Source organism: Protopterus annectens, chromosome 10.part0 (assembly GCF_019279795.1).
Source record: "Protopterus annectens isolate FY-2018-M chromosome 10.part0, PAN1.0, whole genome shotgun sequence".
NCBI classification, from domain to species: Eukaryota; Metazoa; Chordata; order Ceratodontiformes; family Protopteridae; genus Protopterus; species Protopterus annectens.
In genome coordinates, this window is record NC_056744.1 from 1,521,605,831 (window position 1) to 1,521,633,073 (window position 27,243).

General features: G+C 44.3%; 1 protein-coding gene across 5 annotated transcripts in view; it reads right to left on the reverse strand.

Moving 5' to 3' along the window:
- LOC122813704 (zinc-binding protein A33-like) overlaps positions 1 to 27,243 on the reverse strand; it is a 1,378,975-nt gene that overhangs the window by 465,199 nt on the left and 886,533 nt on the right. For all 5 annotated transcript variants that reach the window (XM_044086163.1, XM_044086164.1, XM_044086162.1 and 2 more), the window contains one exon: positions 7,530 to 7,565. In XM_044086163.1, the coding sequence (XP_043942098.1) occupies positions 7,530 to 7,565 (36 nt within the window). The remainder of the gene's footprint in view (positions 1 to 7,529; positions 7,566 to 27,243) is intronic.

Here is a 27,243-nt window from a genome sequence, read left to right on the forward strand (position 1 = left end):
CATCAGTTCCAGCCAGAGCCGAAATGGATTGTATGGCTTCACCCAACGATGGCTCCGAACTGGGAGCCGACGGTTTAGGTGGCCTGGAAGATTTCACTGGCTGAGCCTTCGCTGGTGAATCTTGGGGTTTAAGCAAACCCCTCAGGATCAATTTGTTTTTGCGCTCCTGTAGGACTCTTGGACTGAAAGCATGGTAGATCGAGCAAGAGTCCTGCAGGTGCACGGCGCCCAGACAATAAGTGTGACCATCTGTCAGAGATACCTTCTGACAGCATGAGTCATACTTCTTGAATCCGGACAATTTAGGATCCTTGGACATCCTGGAAGAAAACCACAACCAACTACAAGCACTACTATAACAAAAAACTACAGTTAACTATCACTAAACATGAACAGTGATAATAAACTAATTTTTTTTTTTTTTTTAAGAAGGAGACAGAAAGAAAAGGTAATCCTCTAACTTAAATGGAAAACCTTTCTGAGGTAAGAAAAGGAAGAGAAGGGGGGGACTCTCTAACTTAAATGAGTTTCTTGGGGAAAAGCAATCGGATCTAGAGAAAACTAGCTACAATACAACAGTCTAATCTACACTAAAAACTAGCAGTTTTGGCAAGAAAAATACAATAATAATAAAGTTTTATATGACCTGAGCCAGTAGAACAACCTCGCAGCAGAAGCAGCAAATGAGATCTGGGTATCTAGCGCCAGGCATCATGGGACAGCTCTCGAGCTTTTGAAGATGGCCAAGTCGGAGCCGAGGATTGGCTCCGAACCCAATCAGCAAGAATGAAGGCGAGATAGACAACTTAACATCATGTATTGTCTGTTTTGAACAGCTAAATTCACTAAGTTGTACTGTAACATGTACTGTATGTCTGTTGTTTTGAACAATTTCCTCTTAATGATGGAGCTAACTTACTACTGATAATATAACTGACGTTTTGACTTGTTACTGTAATTGTGTCATGGAGTTTATCTCCCCAGGCCTCCACTGAGCCCAGTGGACTTCCCCAGTCATCAAACTGAAATAAATAAAATAAATAAATGTTATATGTATATATGTATGTATATGTATGTATATATATATATATATATATATATATATATATATATATATATATATATATATGTACACACACAACCAGCAATGTTAGTATGCTTACTTCACAATATGTAAACGGACAACAACCATATTGTAATTACATTTTTTAGCTATTTTAGCAAGAAGTTTCACCTTGAGTAAGACAAAAAATTACTATACCACACAGATATTTTTATATTTTTGTCAAATATTAAATGGCAGTAGCTGAATCAAGTACTTGTATATATTTCCCAGACAATCTTTTCTGAGTCAGTGAGATTATTACATGGCTTACAAACAAGAGGAATGAAAACCCAGAACAATAGATTTCAAAATTTATTTTCATGTATTTTAGGTTTAACTGTTTTCCATGTGCATATTTTCATTTCCCTTTTCAAGGATAAAGCTGCCCAGTAATTTCTTCCACTAATGTAATGTTTTAATTCTGTATAACACTGCCTTCTTCCAAAGTTTCACATATTTTTATTCCTACCTGTAGATCAATTTTCAGTCTTACAGAAAATAATTTAACTTTTATACTTTTCTTTTATAAGTTCTTTAATTACAGGTAGACAAGCCCTTCTAATATTCATTGCTTTGGTTGAACAATCATTACCAAAATGAGTAACATTTTATCTCATTTTAAAAGGTGGACTTGCAAAACCTTTCATAGGTAGGTACTAGGTTATTGGCCTATATAAGCCTAGCCAAATGGTACACTGGCTTTTGCCACCCAAGAACATTATTTTCCTGTGCCCCTGTCAAGCAGAGCCACAGAAGTGATCCCCGGGGTGAATTTCCTACCTCCCATCCAAGCATCAAGATTTTTCTTGAAGAGTGCTAATGAGGAGCTTTGTTTGATACAGACAGGTAGTTTGTTCCAGAGTATGGGAAGTGTCTGGGACAGGAATCTATCCCTCTAGCATATTCTGTTTAATGTGGTGACAAGGTTTAGGTCCCTAGAGCGTGTAGCTTGGAGGGATTGGGATTTCTTTAAGTGCAGCATGTCCAACAGCTCTGGGTTTGACATAGCTTTGTATGTTAGGCAGAGATCGCCTCTGAGTAGGCGATATTCGAAAGAGTAAAGCTGGAGTTTTTTGAGACTGTCTGCGTAGGGCATCTGTTTGAGGCCAGTAATCCTCTTGGTGAGATACTTCTGTGGCCTTTCCAGTTGTTGTAGATGTCTTGTGAGGTACATACCAAAAGGGGTGTTGTACTCTATAATGGGTCTAATGAGTGATGAGTAGAGGGGAACAATGACCTCTTTTTTCCTGGATGAGAAACCTTTTGTGATGAGATGTGCCACGTAGAAGGATTTCCTGACTACTGTGGCAATGTAATTATGAAAGGAGAGACTACTGTCCACCTGTGTCCTAAAGTCTCTTATAACACTTTTGGTGTTAATTAGACTACCGCCTATGAGGTTGTTCATGGGTACAGAGTTTTTACCAAAAGGGATGACATGCACTTTTTGGCACTGAGCTTGAGGCCATGGCTTTGACACCAGGCATCTGTCTCAGTGAGGCCCTTTTGTAGGATGTCCACATCGTTAGTCGTTTTGATTATAGCTCCTAGTTTGCAGTCATCTGCAAACCTTGTTAGCCAAAGACCTTCTGTGTTAGCCTGTACTTCAGTGAAGTAGTTACCAACAGGAGAGGACCTAGGACTGAACCCTGTGGTACTCCACTTGTCACTAGTCTGAAGTTGGATTTAGAGTTTGCTACTTTCACAGTGTGGGTTCTGTCAGTGAGCCAGTTGGCAACCCATCTTGTGACATAGGGATTTATACTTAGTTTAGTGAGTCTGTCTATAATTCCAAAGTGGGGGATGGTGTCAAAAGCCTTAGCGAGATCTAGACAGGCTGTGTGAACCACCTTACCCTCATCTACGGCTTGGGTGACCACTTCAAAGAAGTCTATCAGGTTTAGGAGACATGATCTGCCTTTTACAAACCCAAACTGTGTAGGGTCCAGAGTTTAGAGATTACCAATGTAATTGTTTACAAGTTCCATGATGATATGCTCCATAGCCTTGCTGACCAGGCTCGTCAGGCTAATAGAGCGGTAGTTCCTGGGATCCATGGTGGCTCCCCCTTTGTTGAGTGGGATAACCATTGCTATGCGCCATTAAGTGGGCACAAAGCCTGAGGTGAGGCTATGACTGAACATGGTACTTAGGTGGGGTGCCAGTTCGTTCTGTAGTTCATGTAGAAAGCAGCCAGGGATGTTGTCAGGTTCCACTGATGCTGTGTTCTTGGCTTTGGAGAGTGTTTTTTTTACCTGTGCAGCCGTGATTACAGGAACTTTGCATTCTTCCGGTACAGAGATGGGCCCTTTAGGGGATAAGAGATGGGGAAAGTTAGCACTGAACCTATCTGCTAGGATGTTGGCAATATCAGTTGGTTCTGTATATTTAGTGCCATTGTGCTGTAACTCAGAGCAGATCTGAGTGTTGCCATTGAGATTCTTGACATGGCTATAGAATGCTTAGTGGTTGCCTTTAGAATCAGAGGCGATTTTGTTTTCTTAACTAGCTTTGGATGATTTTATGAGGGATCTCAGCTTCGTACTGAGGCTGACCACGGAGTTCCTCCAATCATGGGATTTTACTCTTTTTTGCAACAGTTTCTTTCTTCTGTTGTAGAGTTTGTTTAAAGCACGGGCCCACTAGATTGGCTTCCTTTTTTTTGGAGGATAGGATCTTGGTTCTGTTAGGGATTGCACGATCCATGCACTCATGTAAGTGCTTATAAAGTGCAACTATATAGGATTCAGCAGTCGTACCTCTATTGTCCGTCAGCATGGGTGTCGTGAAGTTTGCCACTTCTGTCTTAAGAAGTGTGAAGTTGGCTTTGGAGAAGTTTTTATGGTGGTTTCCCTAATGGGGGATGGGGGTGGGATGTGGATGTCTAGGGTGATTTGCTTATGGTCGGATCTGACCAACGAGAAATTGACCTCTGGTGTGGAACACCGGTTGCCCATATTGGTAATGACCAGGTCTAGGATACTGCTGCCCCTGGTGAGGCTGTGGATAAATTGATCCAAGGCACTGGAATTTATGAATTCCAGAAAACATTGAGCACAAGACTTGGTACATGAGTAGTTTTCCCAGTTAATGGTGGGGTAGTTGAAATCACCCATTATTAGGGTGTTAGGTTGTACCGTAATATTTTCCAGTGTATCAAGAAATGAGGAGTGGGAATCTTGGGGCATGGTGGGGAATCTGTAGCAAGCTGCAATTTGCACTGCGGTCTTGCCCAGAGTTAGTTGCACTTGGATAATCTCAGATGCATTATGATGAGCAACTAGCCTGGAGGTGTGGATATCCTTAATGAATATGGACATGCCTCCACCTTTAGTGCTTCAGTTCTGGTTAGGTAGCCGAAAGGTGTGGTGTGAATTATAGCCTGGTAATGCAGGGGTGCTCTCTGGAGCCTTGAACCTGGTCTCTGTCATTGCACAGATGTCGATGTTCTCCATTTTAAGGAGTGCCTCGAGTGAGTGCAGTTTGAGGTTTAGACTTCTAGCATTAAGTAGCATTACCCTCAGATTTTGCTTGCTTGTACCTGTTATGGTGGTGAATTTGTCATTTGAATCTTGCCTAAAAAAGGCACTATAGGGGTGGCAAGAGCCTTAGCCAGTATCTGGAATCCCAAGGGCGACAGGTGCAGGACATCTCTGGCAAAGCATTGTGGTTTGTCGATCATGTTATCCCAGGCAGACAGGTACTAGATACCCTTAGAATGGCACCAGAAAATTAGCCAATTGTTGAAGTCCATCATTTTGTTCTTGTACTGTGGTATCATTCTGGGTGATGGCAGGATGCTACTCAGGGCTAGGGTCATACCTGCCTGGGCTACAAGATCAGAAAGCTCCTCCATATCTCTTTTCACGTAGTCCAGGGAGGTACATCTCAGGTCATTCACACCAACATGGACAATGACAGAGTCATATTTGTACTTGCTGTGGAGTGATCTGAGTGCATGCGTTATGGGGTGGATCCTGGCAGCTGACAGTAACTTTCTCCTTGTTTAGCCTGGTGAGTGGAACATCAGTGTACCAGACTATAGAGTCTCCTATGGCAAGAGTGTTTGGTACGCTGTTATGCTTTATGGGCTGTGGTCAAGTGACGCACTGAATTTGTGGGCTATGTTTCATTTGGGTTGTATGGGGGGGGGGGGTTGCTTGCGTTTCTGCTTTGGAGGTCCCTGTTGCTCGAGTAGATTTTTTTGAGAGCCTCTGCGAATGTAGGTGTGTGTTTTGTCTTTCTGTGTGTGTGTTTTGGTGGTGTAGGTTTTGAGGGACTATGTGATGAGTGTGGTGTGGTGCAAGTGTTTACCTTCTCCTCTTGACTGTCTAGTCCAGTCTTGGGTGAAGAGAGCTTTGCTTCCAGTTTGGTTATATAAGTGCATCTCTCACAGGTTGTAGTGTTGGGTGGTAGGAGGAGAGGGTTGTCTGTGTACATTAGGCAATTGCTGCATTGCTCCAAGATGCCCAGATTCATCAGGTAGACAGGAGAAAACACTGGCAACTGACTCTTAGACATGCCTGGATAGGTGCTTATTTATTAAGTACTAAAAACTGTTTTCCTCTAGACAAGTGAAGAAAATTGAGTGTTATAATAATCTGTAGCTTATTTAGTACTTACAATGAGTTCTGAACAAGTGCTAAGCTCAAATAAACAGATTTGAGTGCTGAAACTAGAAAACTGGCTAGTTCTAAGAAACAAAATTAAGCTAGAAGGCTTCCCTCCAACACAGAAAGGCTTGGGGTCTCAGAAGCTTACAAACAGTCCTGGATACAGCAAATCCTGGACTACACAACTTATAGGAAAGGCAGGAAACAAGCTTAGAATTTTTTTTTTATAAAGTGGAAAGGGGAAAGGAGAAGCAGAAGCTAAACTAGGTTGGCCTTCTCAAATGTTCTCCCTGGAACTGGTAGAATGAAGTAATGACACTAGAATAGGAGGAGTGTCCCAGATCAAATTTACAGTAGGGCCGGGCAACTGCAAAGCCACCAAGTATAAAAACAGGATACCAACAAGGAAGGAGGGTGGGAAACAAAAATCAGAACAAACAAACCAACCAGATGATAATTGTAGAAAATTCTACTTAATACCTCACACACAGTGAGTAAAATAAAAGTGCTATAAATAACTCAGAAATAAGCAAAAAAACGGGATACTCAATGTTATATATCACAGATTAGTTAGCTCAGAGCCGTTCCTCCTACTTCCTCCGATTAGCTCAGTATTTCATCTTTTTCCATGTGTGAGAAAAACTTTAAAATTACTTAAGGTGGAGGAACATTTTCTTTTTTCTATGGAAGAACAAAGGATATATGATCCTTTTTAATTCTAAATGATAAGACTTCTGGTAATTTTTTTTCAATAAACCAGTTGTTTTGTTCTAAAAGAAATTCTGTGTGCATCTCTCCTCCAAGATATTTTTTTCTTTATGATGATTTAAGGATTTTTCCACGGCAGTAATTTGTGTACCTTCTTGTTTTATCAAATTACTTACAGTACATGTGATTCTTACATTGTTCTTTGAAACTGTCAGTCTTGAAATACAGTTTATCATTTTTTGTCATGGCATCTTGTATATCTGCTACCAAAGATAATGTCTTTTTGTAAGAGAAGGATCCTGTGAATTGTTTTTTGGTAACTCATTTCACAGTTTCCTTACTTTCTATACTGAAATGAAGCTTCTGAATGGAATATTTTACATTCTGAAAATTAAAAAGCCATCACTCACTTCCGTAATTCTTCTAGAATTATTAAATAACTTTAGATCTTAGAAGACACGTTTTTAATTACTTAGAAGTCAGAAATTAGATTTGTTACAGAGCTTCTTACAGTTCCTGCTCTCACTCTTAGCCACACCCTGAGCAGAATTATTGACTGGAAACATGTTGAGGAAAAACTGAAATGTATAACTGGAAAGTGCAAAGACATTTTGCAACTCTACAGCACGACACACTGAAGTTTTATCAAGGAATATACTGAATTTGCACATAAAGAAATAAGGCATTACATTTTCCACCTTAATTTTTTTTAAATAGATGAAGTAGTGTGTGCTATACTTTGCTGAAAATTCACTTCAAATGGATATTATGAAGTAGTAACATCAACAGTCAGTAGCACCTTTAATCTAATTAATTAATTCATTATTTGTATAACTTTCATCATGGTATAACATCTAATAGCTAGAAAAATCATATATTGGGTAGTCCTAGTACAAGCGTTTAGTTTCCCACGTCATTGTTAAGGAATGATGACATTACGTCTGCTCCACAAAATCATTCTAGCCTGTGATCTCAAGTTCACAGAACAACTGTGGATCTTTGATAGTAAAGACAGAACTAAAGGGGATATTTTTATTCAGCTACTTTGTGGGCTCAGAAATTAAACATAAAAACAATGAGTTACATCAGTACGCAACACTTACTTGTTGACTGAGAAAACCCAAAAAGTGAAGCTGCATCTAAAATAATTGAGGAAAAAGAAAGCTATATAAAATATTTATAAGCAGGTGCATAATGCTAAGCAATTTAATTGGACACAACTGGATAATAGGAAAATCAGTACACAGTTTACAGAAGAACACAAAGCATGTAAATATTTTAACAATGTTTGAATCTTTCATTTTCCCTAAACAGATATTACAAGTATCCTGTTACAAACAAAAATAAAGAATGAGTCAATGGATTCCTTCATAGCAAGCATCAATGCAATTAACTTGTTATAAATGAACAGGTTTAAATGTGCAACTCAGAGAGAAAGGGCAGTAAACTCTCCACACATGGGATTTGCTTCCTACACTCTAACTAAAATAACCTACTCTGAGGTCACACATCAGGTTACGTCAAAGCTAATGCAGATATGAATTCATTTAAACAAATGGGCTTGATACATCAACATCATCTGAAAAGAACATTGCTGACACATAAAAAACAACAAATATACAGAACTTGGAAAATGGCTAACACAAGCTGGTTGCTATTATGAAGACAGCCTCCAAATAGTTTTTCATTTCCTGTATGGTCGGCTGAAAGCTGTACATGTCAGAAAATGACAGCTGCAACTTTTAAATCCTAAAAAAACAGCTATTCTATCTCCCCAAGAGAATAGTTAGCATTCATTATAAAAACTGGCTTTTTAGTAGAAATATACAAACACAAAGATGCTGATAGATCAAAATTTAAATTGATTCTGACAAAAAAAGCAAATTCTACAACTTGCTGTAACACTTCCATAGCAAAGTTTTAGGTAGGCTTTGCATCCTCCCCCACAAACCTGCTACTAATGTACATTGAGATTATTAAAAGTTGGAGTAGAGGGAACATGCCAAAAGAAATCTCTATACACATCTGCATAATCATGTATGATACATGGCTCTCCACAGTATCTCAGTCAGCATGTGACAGTGTAGTTACTTTTTTTGTATGACCTCCCTACTTATTGAACATACTCACCCTCCACAATCAGTCTTGGAACTATTAACACTGCATTAGTAATTATATAGTTAGTGACTCAGTCAAAAAAACAAACACCCATTATCCAAGCAAGAATGGAAGTTAACTGGTCCTGGCTGTCTACAAGATATTAACCTTCAACAAGTCTTTTTAATGAACTGAAAAATATTGTTTTGTACTCTAATCCGCGGTGGTGCAGCGGTAGCGTTGTTGCCTCACAGCAAGAGGTTCGGTTCTCCCGTTCGATTCTCGGCTGGAGTGTGGGGAGTGCCTTCTGTGTGGAGTCTGCATGTCCTCCCTGCGGTTGGGTGGGCATTCGAAAGACATGCGTAAATGGGCGTGCCTTCGTTGAAGGTTGAACGTCGAGCTGGCACCTCGGCGTTCGTGAAAATCTACTGCCAATCATTAGCGGACTGGAGTTCCGCTGTGTCGACCCCTAACCGGGAAAAGCCGAAAGACAACAACACTCTAAGCATACTGATTAACTGTCTATCCTTAACTAATGAAATCATCATCCATTCATAATACACAGAGTTTTATATATGGATTGAACCCCACTACCTAGTGATCATAAACCACATTGCAATACCATCAGTAAAAATTAATGAATAAAATCATGAAAATAATAAAAAAAAATTGTTGAATAAGACCATACAAAACTAAGCTCTTTACCCCATCTATGTACTTGAATTTCATCAAAACTACAAAGAAATTAACAGCAGGTGTTTAAATAATTTATCCAATCAAACAGATCTTAAAATTTAAAGCCACAGACCATTAAAAATCATGAATATATATTTACTGATCCTCAAAACAGAAAAATGACATCAATGAGCCAGTACTAATAGAAGATTGGTGATATTGCAATGTTGCAAATGGTTCTTCTCATTTAGAATCACTATTTGCTTGGTGTTTTTTTTTTTTTTGGTTCGACTGTTCAGACTTTTTTTGCTTGCCCATAACCTATTGACTGAAGTGGACACTCACATCAACATGAGGGCTTATTGTACCCATTCAAGCATGTTTTATTACCTCCCACATGCTGTAACCAAGGGTTACCATCAAAAGCCTGGTAAACAAAGTTCACATATATGGTCTGCTTACATAACTGGTGCCAGTAAAACTTTGCTTACTGGTTGTAAATGCAGCCAGTGACTGCAAATGCCACTTCCTCCCCTCAGGATAGGTGAGGGAGAATGGATAATCAATCATAACCTCTCCCACCTCTCATCTCAATCTGCCTAAGGTACTACATGAATTCCTGTAATCTAGACTGCATTCAGGGCTTTATCTCTGAGTCTCTCTCTCTCTCTCTATGCCATGGAACCAGGTTTACAATGTGACTAATTCTGCTCACACACAATTTCTGCTTTTACTCTGTAAATATGATTTATAATTCCCACCTTCTTGCAGACCAAATGATGTTAGTTGAAAAAGTAGCCTGTTCTTCAGTTTTCTGTGCTCATACGACATCAGGGTCCGAACCAATGGTGTCATCCAGTGGCCAAAACAGGATAAGAATGTAAACACTTTCTCTTTATAATAACTTAACCCCAACTGTTTAAAATTATTTTTGACAATATCATAAATTTGCACTTGTGCGTAGTTTAAATTCAATGTTCTATTATTTCTCAGCATTGCTTCCAAGTGGTCTGTTATACACATCTGTCTCACAGTCACTAATGCTCTTTCAGGCCTCACTATCTCACACCTTTCTCCTTCTACACTACTAAACCACAATTCATATTTTTTGCTTCGTGCATTTCTATATTTGAGAAATGGTATTTTACAGCACTAATTATATGTTAACTGAATGCAGTCTCTATTCCATACCATATTCAAAATACCCCTTTAAAATTGTCTCAGTCTTTAAGGATATGGCTGCCTTCATCATGCATGAACCACTCTAAGTATCTAGTGTCAGGAAATTCTTCCGCCTGGCACAGATAACTTCAAAGGCACATCATTTAGGAAAAATCAAATCCTTCTATAATTCCCTCATTGTTCCCATCACAGAATACAGTGCACCTCTGGCATTTACCTTTCTAGGAATCTTGTCCAACCAGAACAGCCACAAAGATTCCTAAATAAGAAAATCACTGGACTAAATTCCCTAGCTATGGTGATAAATTAAAACCCCTCTCGCTATAAAGTTGTCATATACATATCATCACTTTGATGCATCATTAGTTTAATGTCATATGCAATTATTTATCTGCTCACTGTATAATGCCTATTCGGTTTCCAGTGTTTGCCTGGCGCATTTCATTGAGCCCAGGATGCAACAGAAAAAAAGAAGTTATGTACTTACCATAACATTCCATGTGAGTTGTTCTTCTCGCTTTCATTATTACTAATGGGTTCCGAGCAGAGGATTGGCCAGTTTGCAAAGCTTAAGGTCTCTAACAGCTCAAGGCCAAAGCCCTATCCCTATCCCACAATGCACCACTACTTCAATAACCTATCCTTCTCTCAATCAGTCACCAACTGGTTTCAGAGTTACCTGTCTGACCGCCAACAATTCGTTGTATGGCAGAATGACATACCTCCCCAACTACCTGTCTCCATAGGGGTCCCACAAGAATCCGTCCTTGGACCCCTACTCTTCTCTGTTTTCACCAATAATTAGAAGTTATGTACCTACCATAACGTTCCATGTTAGTTGTCTTCTCTCGCCTTCTTTCTTGCTGGATGGGTTCAGAGCCGATCCTCGGCTCCGACTCGGCACTTGCTAAGCTCGAGAGTCACTTTTACCAGCTCGAGGCAGCCCCATATCCCATGATGCAAGGCGGTAATTACCCAGATCTCGTTTGGTATCTAGAGGAAAAACTGCCTATAAAAACTTTCCACTAAGGAAAGAGAAACAACTAACCTAAAAAGGCTGTAGGGGAAACCAGGTAATCAAGGACAAAAACTATCTGGTGTCCAAGGAAGAAGAATCTTCCAGAGAAAAGGGGAGATCAAAGTCTGTCCAGGCTAGGGGGACAGGAGGGAGGGACGCAAGAAAGAAGACGAGAGAAGACAACTAACATGGAACGTTATGGTAGGTACATAACTTCTAAATGTTGTCAATCTCGCCTTCATTCTTGCTGGATGGGACCGCGTCCCTAGCACCTCTATCCTGGGTGGCTCAATGGAACAGACTCTTGAGAACAGTGGAACCAAAGCTTGCCCTGTCCCTTGAAGCCAAATCCAATTTGTAATGAGAAACAAAGGTATGAGGAGTGGCCCAAGTGGCTGCTGCACAAATAGTATCTAAGGGTAGTCTAGCCTGAAAGGCTGTAGAAGTGGCTAGACCTCTTGTGGAATGAGCTTTAGGTTTTGAATTCAGCTGTTTGCCCCTAAGCTGATAAATGTCAGAAATGGTGGAAGATAGCCATCTGGATAAGGTCACTTTAGAAACAGGGAGACCTTTTTTATTTTCAGCATAAGAAAGGAAGAGCTGATCGAATTTCCTAAATTGTTTTGTTCTGTCCAAGTAATATCGGAGTTGGCGATGAACATCTAGGTAATGCAATTTTTGTTCCGCCCTGTTAGAATAATTTGGAAAAAATACAGGGAGATCAATGGATTGGTTTAAATTTGTCTTAGAAGCAACCTTGGGCAAAAAAGATGGATTGGTTCTCAAGGATACTCTGTCCTTGTGAAAGACCAAATAAGGGGGCCGAACACAGAGGGCATGAAGTTCAGACACTCTTCTAGCCGAGGTAATAGCGACTAGAAAGAGTGTCTTCCAAGAAAGAAACTTTAATGAACATGAAGCAGCCGGTTCGAAAGGGGGAAGTATCAGGGATGTCAGCACTAAATTTAGGTCCCACTGTAGTGGAGGATCTCTAACAGGGGGTTTAAGAAGGAACACTCCTTTGAGAAAAGCTTTACAAAGTTTGTGGGACATAATGTTGTGGTCTGCAAACCTGACATGGAAATTCGAGATTGCTGCCAACTGAACTTTGACTGTGGAAGACGAAGAACCTGAGTGAAAAAATTTCGCTAGGAAATCCAAGACCGACTGAATAGGGGCAGTACAGGGGTCTATGTTCTTAGATTTAGCCCAAAAGGAGAAGCGTTTCCACTTGCTAGAGTAAATCCTCCTGGTAGAGGACTTAAGAGAAGCTACTATGGTATCTCTAACGGGGTTACAGATCATAGGAAGCCTGGCTAAGGAAGGAAGTGGAGCAACCAAGCTGTGAGGTTGAGGGAAGGAACGGACCGGTGCAGTTGACCCGACTGGTGGATCAGAAGATCTGGAACAGGGTCCAGATGCCAAGGCTGCACCAAAAGATGGCGATGAAGGAACGGGAACCAAATTTGTCGAGGCCAGTAAGGGGCAATGAGAATCATTTTGGCTCTCAAGACGGTAGCTTTCTGGAGTACTTGTGGTATCAAAGGAAAGGGAGGAAAAGCATAAAGGAGTCCCCGGGGCCAATCTTGGGTAAGAGCGTCTCTGGGGGGATGGCCCGGAAGTGGGAAGCGAGAAAAGAAGTCTGGGCATTTGCTTTTTTGAGGTGTAGCAAAAAGATCGCAGCATGGGCGGCCCCACTTCTGAAAAATCTCCTCCACTATGGATTGGTTGAGAGACCACTCGTGAGGCATGAGTATAGCTCTGCTCAATCTGTCCGCTACTATGTTGGTTTTCCCGGGGATATGCGTTGCTACCAGAAACCGATGAGAGGAGATCGCCCATTGCTAAAGTCTGAGAGCTTCTCGACACAAGGGATAGGACATGGTTCCGCCCTGCTTGTTGATGTACCACACAACGGACATGTTGTCCGTGTGAACTGCAATAGTCCCTAAAGGAAGAAAGTCGTTGAGGGCTTGCAACGTTAAAAGCACTGCTCTCATCTCTAGGACATTTATGTGCAGGTGGTACTCCAACGGTTGCCACGTGCCATGAACCATCCTGCCCTGATAATGCCCCCCCCCACCCGATCAGGGAGGCATCCGAAGTGACCGTGGCTACCGGGGCCGGGGGAACAAAAGGTCTGCCCTGATGGACTAGAGGAGAGGAAGTCCACCAGGATAGATGGTTCTTGCAAGTTTGTGTCACCAGGATCTTGTGACGCATGGGAAGCTGCTGGAAGGACCATTGAGTGAACAACATCCATTGTAGGAGACGCATGTAAAAACGGGCCAGAGGAAGAAGTGTGATGGCAGCTGCCATGAGGCCCAACACTTTCAGGACCAACCTGGCTTGTACCCTTTTGCTGGATAGGATGATCCGAACGTGGTTTTGGATATCTAGGATTCTCTGACTTGTTAGGTTTGCTGACATCCGAGTAGTGTCTAGATTTGCGCCTATAAAGGTAATAGATTGGCAGGGCGATAAGGAAGACTTTTCGAAGTTGACTGAGATTCCTAAGTGACCGCAGAGACGTAGAGTGTAATCTCTGGCTTGGAGAAGTTGATGCCTGGTGGTGGCTGAGAGGAGCCAGTCGTCGAGATACGGAAACACCTGGAATCCTTGACGTCTCAGGAGAGCCGTGACCACTGCCATGCATTTGGTGAACACTCTGGGGGATGTAGTGAGACCAAAGGGCAGGGCTCTGAATTGAAAATGACTGGTCCCCAGCCGAAAGCGGAGAAAACTTCTGGAGCGTCTGTGAGCGTCTGTGGATTTTTATATGATAGTACGCATCCTGAAGGTCTATTGAGCACATCCAGTTGTCTTTGCCCAGAAAGGGCAAAATCGATTGAAGTGTGACCATCCGAAATCTTGTCTTTTTGACAGACTTGTTGAGCCTGCTGAGGTCTAATATTGGTCTCCAGTCTCCCGTCTTTTTGGGGACCAAAAAGAACCTTGAGTAGATTCCGGACCCTAAATTATCTGTCGGTACTGGCTGGATGGCCCTTTTTTTTTTAGAAGCTTTGAAACCTCTAGTTTTGCAATTTCCCTTAGACCGGGTGGAACGTCTGGAAGGGAACCTTTTTGAGGGAAGGGGCTTTCCTCGAAAGGAATTTTGTAACCCTCGGATATGATCGACTGTACCCATTTGTCTTGAGAGAGGGAAAACCAGGCTTCTGGGTACAGCGACAATCTCCCCCCGACTGCCTCCAAGGGTGGACAGTCGGGCAACACCTTAGGAATGCTTGAAGGGCTCGTCAGATAGAGGCTCTCTGCTGCCCTGGTTCTGCGGACCTCCTCTGCCCCTAGGGCGGCGTCTATTGTTATTACCCCCTCTGCCTCTGGGGGTAAATTGACCACGTGCGTCAGGCGTGACTCCCTGAGATTTTCGGAACCACATTTTCCCTCCCTTCTGACCTTTGGGATAAGGTCTAGAAGGGGTGGAGAAACAGACTCCTACGGCAGAAAGAGTCTTGCCGTCTTGCTTGCACCTGGTCAAAGTGTCCTTCACTTGAGGGCCAAACAATGTTGTCCCATCAAAGGGAGAGTTTGTGAAGGACGCCTTAAAGGGGTCTGCAAAATTACAGAGCCGCATCCAGGACTGACGTCTGAGAGCCACTCCTGTGCCTGCAGCTCTACTTGCCCCATCGGCTGCATAAGAAATGAGCCGCATGAAGGAGTTGGTTATGGAATTAAGGATTCCCAGCTGAGAGGCAATCTTTTCTTGAGCCCCTGCCGCTGACAGATCCTGTACTACTTCACCCAATTCTTTGAGGATGTCTCTCTGAAGTCTGGTGAAGTGACATAAATAATTCAGCGAAAGCATAGCAAAGGTCGCTGAGGAAAACATCCGCTTGCCATACCTGTCCATGGACCTAGATTCCTTGTTAGGAGGATGGACTGGCACGGAAGGATCTGCAAGTTCCTTTTTGGTGGCGGCCACCACCATGGCATCAACCGGGACACCCTTAGTAAGAAACTGCTTTTCAGCGGGGGCCGTAATAAACTTTGAAGGTCTCGGGGACTGGTTCCACCGAAGCAGGAGATGCCCATGCCTTTCGAGCTATGACTTCCATGAGGGGGTCGAAAGGCGGAGACACCCAGGAGGTGGAGGGTCGAGATCCAAAAGCCACCAGGTATACCGATTCATCCTCGGAGGGATTAATGGAGGGCCAGTTCCCCCTCTGTTTCAGGAGTTCAAGGATGTCTGAAAAGGAAACATCCTCAGAGGGAGATCTTGGGGACCCCTCCGACTCATCTAAATCGGTATCTGATGTTGTAGACTCAGGGGAGTCTAAATGCTTCCTCTTGCAGGTCCTCTTACGCGGGGGTTCACCTGAAGGATCAGGAGAAACCTCGGAAGAGGAAGTCCTTCCCAATGGGGAAACCTGGGGCGATGGATCTCTGGGTCCGGGAGCAGGAGAGGGGGAAGAGGCATCTACAGGCACCATAGAGGGAGGAGCTAAAGGAACCGACTGCTGGCTAAGCTCTGGGGCTAGCACACTCCTGATTCACCTCGAAGGCTCCCCTTCCAGGGAGGGCCGAGAGATCCCGCTCCGAAGAAACAGGGATCCCTGGTCTCACCGAAAGGGAAGGCTCCGAAGCAGATGTCGGGGCCGAGCTCACCAAGGCCGAAGCTCCGAGAGGGAGAACGGGGTCGGACAAGGGTCCAATGCCACTCGCCCCCTCGGAACCGACCAGGGAAGCCCGCCGCCCAGATCCCTCCAAGGAAGGTCTCAAGGAGGAGATAGGAGTCGAGGACGACGGAGCTGAAAGGTGTGGAATCGGCTCCGAAGCAGCAACAGTCACGGTACCAATAATCTCCGGCTCCGAACTCTGTAGGAGAGTCGAAGGAGGAATCTCAGGGGGGTGTAGAATAGCTGACATCTGATGAGACGGGCTATGGAGCATCTGGGCTAGTGCCTGTGATTTTAATAGCCTACTCACCACTCTCTCTAAGTCGTGGTCTGAGAGCCTGGAAGACCTCTATGATCGGCTCCGATGGCTCCGCTCCGAAAGCAAGGGAGAGGCTGGAGCCGAGTGCATAGATTCCGGATGGAGCCAATGGAGCCGAAGAACGTTCGGCTCCAGGCGGAGCAGACAACTTGTCGGCTCCGAGAGGAGGCAAAGATATCTCGGCTCCAGCCGGAGCAGAGACGTGCTTCGACGCTAGGGTGTCGGCTCCAGACGGAGCCGACACAGGTGCCGAAGCCAGGGTATCGGCGCCGACCAGTGCCGGTACTGAAGCTTCTAACAAGGAAAGATCGGCTCTGGATGGAGCCGATGTCGACTCCGGTGGAGTCGGAACCAAGACCACAGACTTGGACACCGAAGCCTGGGTCTTCGGAGGCTTGGAGGGCTTCCTGGAGCCGACCTTAGCCGGGGAGCTCTCTGATTTAAGAAGACCCCTGAGGATCAACTTATTCCTACGTTCCTGCAGGACTCTCTGGCTGAAAGAATGACATACAGCACAGGAGTCCTGCAGGTGTAGGGGTCCCAGGCAATAAATACAAGAAGTGTGACCGTCTGTCAGAGACATCTTCTGACAGCACAAGTCACACTTCTTGAAACCTGAGACCCTAGTATCTTTGGACATGTCTGAGTCCTAAAACACACACACACACACACACACACACACACACACACACACACACACACACACCAATCAGACCAAACAAAGATACTAACTACTAAAAATATTATTAATAACTAATAAATTAGTTATTATTATAACAGTGATACAACACACACAGACCTGAGAGAAATCCTGACAGGAACTGTGAGGGTGGGAAAGGCCTAAGTCCCAAAACACTGAAACTATGACTAAGTGAACTAAGGGGAAATGGCTATGGAGCTAAGTGAATAAACTACACGGAGGGGATATAAAGACTAAAAATTTAGAGGTTTGAGACACCTAAACCCTTACAATTAGCAAGAAAAAATCACTTACCAGGAGCTGGTAAAAAGGATGACCTCATTAGTGAAGTGGCAAACGAGATCTGGGTAATTACCACCTTGCATCATGGGATATGGGGCTGCCTCAAGCTGGTAAAAGTGACTCAAGAGCTTAGCAAGTGCAGAGTCGGAGCCGAGGATTGGCTCCGAACCCATCCAGCAAGAATGAAGGCGAGATTGACAACTTAACATTCTAGCCTCTGCCACCACACATGGCACACTCATACAATAAGCAGATGACTCAACCATCATCTGCTCAGGCCAGTCACTACCCAAACTGCAAAAAGTCACACAGGAAGCCTTTTCCTCTGTTGAAACGTGGTTATCCGATGCCCAATTAATACTCAACCCAAACAAAACTAAACTACTCATCTTCCAACCCACCAAACATATTCAAAACAACTCTAACTTTAACATCACAGCAAAAGACAACACCACTATATACCCAACTGAACACACCAAATTGCTAGGAGTGGAAACAGACAAACTAAAATTTGACATTCACATATCCATGACCATAAAAAGTCCACAAAAAACTAGGAGCATTATACAGAAATAAGCAACTTCTCACCAAAGCAGCAAAGATTTCAATAGCAAATTCCCACCTTATCTCCACCCTACTTTATGCCTCTCCAATATATACCAACCTAAGGCAATTCAATCTAAACAAGCTAGAGACCTGCTACAACAAAATCACCAAATTCACCACAGGGGCATCCTACCGTAGTCACCACTGTCTCTCACTTGGTGAACTGGGCTGGCTTGAACTCCCTCACCTCCTTCAATGGTATCAACTCTCACTCGCCCACAAACTAGTAGACCATACACTAAATGTCCCATCCCTCCAGAATCTACTCCAACCCTATTGCACCACCAGATCACTAAGATCCAGCAACAAAAATCACTTGCAGATCACCAAAGCCAATAACTCTGCTGAAGAAGCACTATTCTCTAGCACCATAGCCAAATTATGGAACTCCCTCCCACCCACAATTACCTCCATACCATCATGCACCCACTTCAAAACTTTACTAAGAGCGCACCCAAAAACATGCTGGCTATGCACTTGCAACTCCCACTCTAATATCACCCACCCCATCCAACCACTACCTTTCTTTCCACTCCACTAACTACCTTGATTATACAGCTCAGATGCTCATAAGCCTAGTACTTATTATAAAGCAGGAACTTCTTATTGTAACATTTGTTAATGCCTGTTATGTATTTCACAGATAAAGATTCTAGTTGTCTACTGATGTATTATGTTCTTCATCTGTAAATATGTTGTAAAAAATTGCTATGTTAAATTGTTAATTGCGATGTAATCCAATGTAACTCCTGTCTGTTTATTTTAACTGTGGAGCTTTTCTACCCGGGCCTCTGCTGAAAATGGACCTACGTCCAGTCGGACACTCTTGGTCAACAAATGTAAATAAATAAATAAACATTCCCCAGATCTTGTTTGCTGCCAACTATCGTAAAACCTACACCAGATTTCAAGGAAATCATACAGACCACTTGCGAAAGGAAACTCCTTAGAAGAACCAAAACCAAAATAGAACTTCTCGAACGTCCAGACATTGGATGGGGGTAGGTGGGGGGGGGGTTGAAATAATGAAGGTGAGAAGAGCAACTCACATGGAAAGTTATGCTAAGTACAGAACTTCTTTATGTGAAGTTGTTCAATCTCGCCCTCATTCTTACTGATGGGTAGCGTCCCCAGCACCACAATCTTGGGTGGCTCACGGGAGTACCTGCTTAAGGACAGCAGACCCGAATGAAGCTCTGTCCCTAGAGGCCTTGTCCACTTTGTAGTGAGATATAAAGGTATGTGGCTTTGACCAGGTGGCAGCTGCACAAATTGACTCAATAGGTAGCCTGGTCAAAAAGGCTACAGAAGTACAAACTGCTCTTGTAGAATGAGCCTTAACTTTGTCATGTAATGCAATGCCCACTTCATGGCAAATAAAGGATATACAATCCATTACAAGCCATTTAGACAAGGTAGATTTGAAAACCGGTGCACCTTTTTTAGAATCCGAGAAGGAGACAAACAGCTGATCAGCCCATCTATGGTCTTTTGGCCTGTCTAAATAGAATTGAAGTTGTCTATGGACGTCAAGTTTGTGAAGCATATATTCCAACTGATTTGAGTGATTGGGAAAGAAAACCGGTAATTCAATCGTCTGAGTAAGTGTGAATTCTGAACACACTTTTGATAAGAACGACAGATTAGTTCTGAAGGAAACCCTATCTTTGTCAAATATTATGGCTGCTTAATAGAAAGGGCTTGCAACTCGGAAATTCTGTGTGCTGATGTAATGGCCACCAAGAAAATGGTCTTCCAAGTAAGATATTTCAGCTCACAAGACGACGCAGGTTCAAATGGCAGGAGAATAATCTTGGACAGGACTAGTTTTAAGTTCCATGGAGCAGTAGGAGATCTGATCGGTGATGTTAAGTGTATCGTATCATTCAAAAACACCTTAGCCAACTTAGACATAATAACATTTTCAGATGCACCTATATGAAAATTAGAAATAGCAACCAGTTGGACTCGAACGGTTGCTGCTGCAGCTCCTTCATTGAACAGTTTTGTTAGACATTCCAAAATATCCAAAATGGACGCCAGGAAAGGGTCAATGTTATTTTGTGGTGCCCAGATGGAAAACTGTTTCCAGTTACTGAGATAAAGTTTCCCGGTTGAAGATTTGTGTGGCAAGAGAAAATGTCGAGCCTCTTCTGATAAATTCTGGAACCTGGATATTCTAGAAACTGGAGCAGCCAAGTTGTCAGTTTGATAGACTCGAGAGAAGGGTGAAGAGCTCCTGACATGTGGGTCAACAGATCCGGCACTGGGTCCAGGATCCGAGGCTCCTCCAGTAGATGAGGCTTCAGTAAGAGGAACCAAATTTGACGAGGCCAATATGGGGCAGACAACTAGCTTGCTGTAAGACTTTGGGAATCAAGGAAAATGGAGGGCAAGCATAAAGGAGTCCTGGGGGCCAATCGTGGACGAGTGCGTCCCTCGGGAGTTCTCTGTTGAGAGATCAGGGCAAAGTAGTTGCTGCACTTGGTGTCTGTGGAGGTGGGAAAAAGGTTGCAGCAAGGCTGGCTCCATCTGCAGAAAATCATTTCCGCTGTTTCGTTCTTGTGAGACCATTCGTGAGGCAAAAGAATAGCTCCGCTGAGTCTGTCCGCTATCATGTTGGATTTCCCCGGAATGTGCGTTGCTATCAGAAAGCGCTGGGTGGATGCTGCCCATTTCCATAATCTTACAGCCTCTCGACATAGGTGGTAAGATTTGGTTCCTCCTTGTTTGTTTATGTACCAGACTACAGACATGTTTGTCTGACTGGATCGCAATCGTGCCTAGGGGAAGAGTCTTGAAAGGACTGCAATGCTAAAATAACCGCTCTCATCTCCAGGGCGTTTATGTGCAAATGAGCCTCATGAGCCTGCCATGTACAAATGGCCGTCCCATAGTCACTGTCTTGGACGTTAGCCACCACCGAAGATCGTCCTTGCAAGAGTTAGTAATCAGAACTGAGTGACTCATCGGTAAATCCTGAAATGTCCGCTGTGTGAATAGCATCCACCGAAGAATGTGCATGTGAGATCTCGCAAGGGGTATTGCAATAATCGCTGCTGCCATAGTGCCGAGCAACTTGAGAATCTGTGATGCTGGTGCTTTTTGTCTTGACAGGAGATCCAAAATTTGTTGTTGAAGGTTAATCACTCTTTCTGGAGGGAGCCTCAGGGACATGCTGACTATGTCTAAGTCTGCTCCTATAAAGACGGCAATAAAGCAAGCTTTTCTGAATTTATCGTAATACTCTGAATTTATCGCAATACCCAGTTGGAAGCATAGATCTAAGGCAGTGTTCCTTGCCCGAATAAGTTGATATCTGGAGGGAGCGGTAAGGAGCCAGTCATCTAAGTAAGAAAACACCCGGATTCCTAAATGTCTCCACTGAGCCATGACCACTGCCATACATTTGGTGAACACTCTGGGGGCTGTAGTGAGACCAAAGGGCAGGGCCCAAAACTGGAAGTGACTGGCTCCCAGCCTGAAGGGTAGATGATCCCTGGATGGCCTGGTCATTTTGATATGGTAGCACGCATTCTGGAGATCTATAGAGCACATCCAATTGCCACTCCCTAAGGACGGGAGTATGGACTGAAGTGTGACCATCCGTAACTTCATCTTTTTGAGTCTGCTGAGGTCCAAAATAGGTCTCCAGTCCCCATTCTTCTTTGGTACTAAAAAGAATCTTGAGTAAGTTCCGGATCCTTGCTGGTCTGCTGGGACTTGCTGGATGACTTTTTTTGCAATAGTTCTTGGACCTCTACGGATGCCATATCCCATAGGTTGCGTGGAACGTCTGGGATTCCTTTTGTTGGTCTGGGTTGTGAAAGAAAGGGGATGGAATATCCTCTGTATATAACATTTTGTACCCATCGGTCTTCTGAGATTTTTAGCCAGGCTCCTAGGTACAAAGACAAACATCCCCCGACTGCCTCCAGAGCATGACAGTCGGGCCTCCTTTCAGGAGTGCTGATAGGGCTTCCAAGGAACTGATCCCCGTCACCCTTGGTTCTACGGACCCCCTCTGCATGGACATAGTCTTCCACCATTGCCCCCCCTCTGCCCCTGGAGGAGGCTTCACCTTGTGAGTTCGGAAAGGCTCCTTGGGTCTTACGGAACCACATTTTCCCTCCCCGTTGACCTTTTGGATAAGGTACAAAAATGGACTCCCATGGCAGAGTCTTACTGTCTTGCTCACATCTGGTGAGGTCTCTAACTTTTGGTCCAAACAAGGAAGAACCGTCGAAGGGGGCATTCACAAATGACAACTTGGAAGGTTCAACATAAGCACATCCAGTCTTCACAAAGCAATTCCTGTACCCGCTGCCCTACTTGTTCCATTAGCTGCTTAAGACACGAGGAGCATGGAAGAGTTTACGATGGAATTGAAGGTAGCAAGCTGAGACATCACTTTGCCACTGAATCGGCTACTGTACCATGGAGAGTATCTCCGAGCTCCTTCAGGAGATCTCTCTGAAGCCTTGTGAAGTGGGTTAGATAGTTTAATGACTGAAGGGCAAAGGTCGTAGAACTGAACATGCACTTCCCATATCTGTCCATGATCCTAGACTCTCTATTAGAAGGACGGACAGAAGTAGAAGTCTCCAACATCTCCTTCTTAGTGGCTGCCGCCACCACCATGACATCAACAGGTATGAGTTTGGATAAGAAGGACTTACCCTTGAGGCACTGAAATGTATTGTTGGGCCTCCTAGGGACAGGCTCCATAGAATCCAGTGACTCCCACACCCTTCGACATAAAAGATCCATCAACTCTTCTAAGGGCGGAGACACCTAAGAGCTGGAGGATTGGGACCCAAAAGCCTTCAGGAGCACCAATGTGTCCTAGGTAGGGTTGAGGGGCTGCCAGTCACCCCTCTGCTTAAAGATATCAAGGATATCCCTGAGGGAGATATCCTCAAAGGGGACCCTTCCTATTCCTCCAAATCGGTGTCCGACGTGATGGATTCCTGGGGGGAATCTAAATGTCTCCTCTTACATAACCTCTTCCAAAGGACCTCCTCAGTGGGAATTTCTGGGGAGGTCTCAGAAGAGCAGGGTTCCCCCAAAGGGGCATCCTGAGTCTCTAGGTCCCTACGCTTACCATGAATCTGTGGTAGTGGAGAAAATTCAGGCGCCTTTCGGGAGGAGGTGGCCATATCAGAGGTTGTGGCAGTTCGGGGGGATAAAGCCCTCCTCATGGCATCAAAGGCACCAAGGCTCTGATGCGAGGAAGCACCCAGGTCCGAAGACTCCTCCTGCACCAGAACCGCCAGCTCTGAGCCAGAGCTAGGAGCCAAAATCATCCATGCCAAGCCCCAAGGGGAAGAGTCAGAATAGACACAGCGGTTCGACTCCCGCCCCCCTCCCGGAACCGACAGGGGAGTGCCGGCTCCCAGATTCCGTAGCTGGAGCAGAGGACATCAGGGTTGTCGGTACTGGAAGGTCACAAGTGAGTGTCAGTACTGATGGTTTCACAAATGACTGAATAGCATCCTCTGGCTCCGATGTCTTGATTCGAGTTGGAGGAGCAAAAACAACAGGAGAGGACTTTGTTGGTTCCGAAGCCACTCGAGTCGAAGCCAACAGAATTTTAGCTAGCGCTGGATCCTGTAAAAGTCTCCATACCACCCGATCCACATCCAAATCAGAGAGTGTGGAAGACAGAGAGGAAACCACGACAGACCCAGTGAACTCAGAATCGGGGATCTCAAGGTAGGAGATACCGGTTCCAAGACTGGGGACTGGCTCCTACCAACTACCTGTACAGTCGGTTCTGATGACAATGGAGCTGAAACAGGAGCTTTCTTAGAGGATTTCAGAACCGAAGAGCCCTTCGGACCCGAACTAGTTGAAGAGGTTGGTGAAGAAGATTTTGGTTGTCCCGGAGCAGAATCCAAGTCTGATTAGAAAGCAGACTTAATCCACGCTCCACTAAAAAGAAGTTATGTACCTACCATAATGTTCTACGGTGGTAGTTTTCATCTCGCCTTCTTTCTTGCTGGTTGGGATCGGAGCCGATCCTTGGCTCCGACTCGGCCATCTTCAATAGCTCGAGAGCTGTTTAATGGCTCGAGGCTACCCCTTATCCCATGATGCCTAGCAATAGCTACACACATCTCATTTGAAATAGCTAACTCCAGACATAGTAAGAGAATAAACCAGTCCAAAAAATAGGTTGACTATACCTGCCATATTCTCTAAGTCAGTAGAAGAAAAACAAGAGAACACCCAGCCAGTGAAACAGGAACTCCTCTCGGTCCACTAGGACAGGGGGACGGAGGATGGGATGCAAGAAAGAAGGCGAGATGAAGACAACTAACATGGAACGTTATGGTAGGTACATAACTTCTTTATGTTAAGTTGTCTATCTCGCCTTCATTCTTTCTGGTTGGGACAGCGTCCCTAGCACCTAATATCCTGAGTGGCTCAGTGGAATAGACTCTTCAGAACAGTGGAACCAAATTCAGCTCTGCTCCTGGAGACCATATCCAGCTTGTAATGAGAAATAAAGGTATGAGGGTTTGCCCACGTGGCAGCTGCACAGATAGAATCCATGGGCAACCTAGACTGGAAGGCTACAGAGGTGGCCAAGGCCCTAGTGGAATGACCTTTCAGTTTGATAGGTAGCTCTTTGTTCCTTAAATGATAAATGAAAGTAATAGTGTGAGACAACCATCTAGACAAGGTTACTTTGGAAACTGATAGACCGTGTTTGCCTAAGGCATAAGAAAGGAATAATTGGTCGGACTTCCTTATTTCTTTAGTTCTGTGCAGGTAAAAACACAACCGTCTATGAACGTCCAATTGGTGTAATTTGTACTCTGCCTTGGTGTGATTAGAGAAAAACACAGGAAGATCTATAGACTGGTTTAAATTATTTTCTGAGTAGACTTTAGGAAGAAATGAAGGATTAGTCCTCAAAGCAACCCTGTCCTTATGAAAAACCAAGTATGGAGGATGAACACATAGTGCCTGAAGTTCGGAGACACGTCTGGCTGAAGTAATAGCTACCAGAAAGAGCGTCTTCCAAGACAGAAACTTAATGGAGCAGGACGCTGCTGGTTCAAAAGGGGGCAGAATTAACAAAGTTAGCACTAAATTAAGGTCCCAAGGAGGAGGGGTATCTCTCACTGAAGGCCTAAGAAGAGCTGCCCCTCTCAAAAAAGCTTTACAGAGCTTATGAGACATGTTATAATTTGACAAACTAACATGAAAGTTAGAAATGACCGCTGATTGTACCCTGATTATAGCGGAAGCGGACCCGGAGTGAAAAAGTTGTGGTAGGAATTCCAGAACTTCGTGGACTGGGACTGAAAAGGGATCCACATTCTTAGCCTCTGCCCAACAAGAAAAACGTTTCCATTTGCTTGAATAAGTTTTCCTGGTTGTAGACTTGTGAGAGGAGATGATAATCTCACGGACTGCTGGGGAAATGCTGCAAAGCCTGGCTAAGGTTGGAAGTGGAGCAACCAAGCTGCGAGCTAGAGAGTTTGGAGGGATTGATGCAACCCGCCTGACTGATGAATCAGGAGATCTGGAACTGGGTCCAGATTCCAGGGTTGATCGAGAAGGTAATGGTGCAGGAACGGGAACCATAACGGTCGAGGTCAGTAGGGAGCAATGAGGATCATTTTGCAACCCAACGATTTTGCTTTCTGTATGAGTTTCGGTATCGGGGAAACAGAGGAAAAGCGTAAAGTCGTCCCTGAGGCCAATCGTGGACTACAGCGTCTCGGGGTATGTGACCTGGAAGCGGAAGAAGGGAGAAGTAGTTGCTGCATTTGCTGTTGAAGGGGGTGGCAAAAAGACTGCAGCAAGGCTGTCCCCATTTGCAGAAAATAAGATCCGCAACTACCTGATTCAGAGACCACTAGTGAGGCATGAGGATAGCTCTGCTGAGCCTGTCCGCTATGACGTTAGATCTCCCAGGGATGTGCGTCGCAATCAGAAAACGTTGGGAGGAAATCGCCCACTGCCAAAGTCTGAGTTCTTCTTAACACAGGGGGTAGGATCTGGTTCTGCCCTGCTTGTTGATGTACCATACCACTGACATATTGTCCGTTTGAATAGCAATTGTCCCAGAAGGAAGAGAGTCTTGAAGGGTTTGCAACACCAGGAGTACGGCTCTCATTTCCAGGGCATTTATGTGCAGATGGTACTTGTGAGGTTGGCAAGTGCCTTGGACTGTCCTGCCCAGATAATGCCCCCCCCCCCAAATCAGGGAGGCGCCTGTCATTACTGTGGCTACCGGAGGGGAATGTATGAAAGGTCTGCCCTGAGTAATTAGTGGGCAGACCATCCACCAAGAAAGATGTCTTTTGCATGCATCTGTGATCAGGATCATGTGAGTCATGGGTAGCTCTTGGAAAGACCACTGTGTGAACAGAAGCCACTGAAGAATCCTCATATGAAAGCGTGCTAGTGAGATTAAAAGAATGGCTGCTGCCATGGAACCCAGAGTTTGAAGGACGAACCTGACTTGGATCCTTTTGCTCTGCATTAGAATCTGTACTTGCTGATGAATTGCGGACACCCGTTCCAGTGGTAGCATTGCAAACATGTTCCTTGTGTCTAAGTCTGCTCCTATGTAAGTGATAGATTGACAGGGCAACAAGGCAGGTTTTTCGAAATTTATTGTAATGCCTAGCTGGGAGCAGATTGTGATTGTGTAGTCCCTCGCTTGTAGGAGTTGATGCCTGGTGGTAGCAGTGAGAAGCCAGTCATCTAGATATGGAAACACCTGGAATCCTTGATGTCTCAGGTGAGCCGTGACCACTGCCATACATTTGGTGAACACCCTGGGAGCTGTGGTGAGACCAAAGGGCAGAGATCTGAACTGATGATGACTGGCTCCCAGCCGGAAGCAAAGATATCTCCTGGAGCGCCTGTCCATCTTGATATGGTAGTACGCATCCTGAATATCTATCGAGCACATCCAATTGTCCTGACTCAGAAAGGGTAGAATGAACTGTAGCGTGACTATCTGAAACTTTGTTCTTTGTACAGACCTGTTTAGTCTGCTGAGATCCGGAATCGGTCTCCAGTCCCCTGTCTTTTTTGGTACCAAAAAGAACCTTGAGTAAGTTCCGGATCCGTGCTGGTCTGCCAGGACTTCCTGGATGGCTCTTTTTTCTAGCAGTTTTGAAACTGCTATTACTGCTTGCTCCTTCAGATTGGGGGAACATCAGGAAGGGGTTTCTTTGACGGTAAGGAGGGGCTGATGGAAGGAAATTTTGTAATCTACAGATATAATGGACCGTACTCATCTGTCTTGTGTTAAATTCTGCCAGGCTTCTGG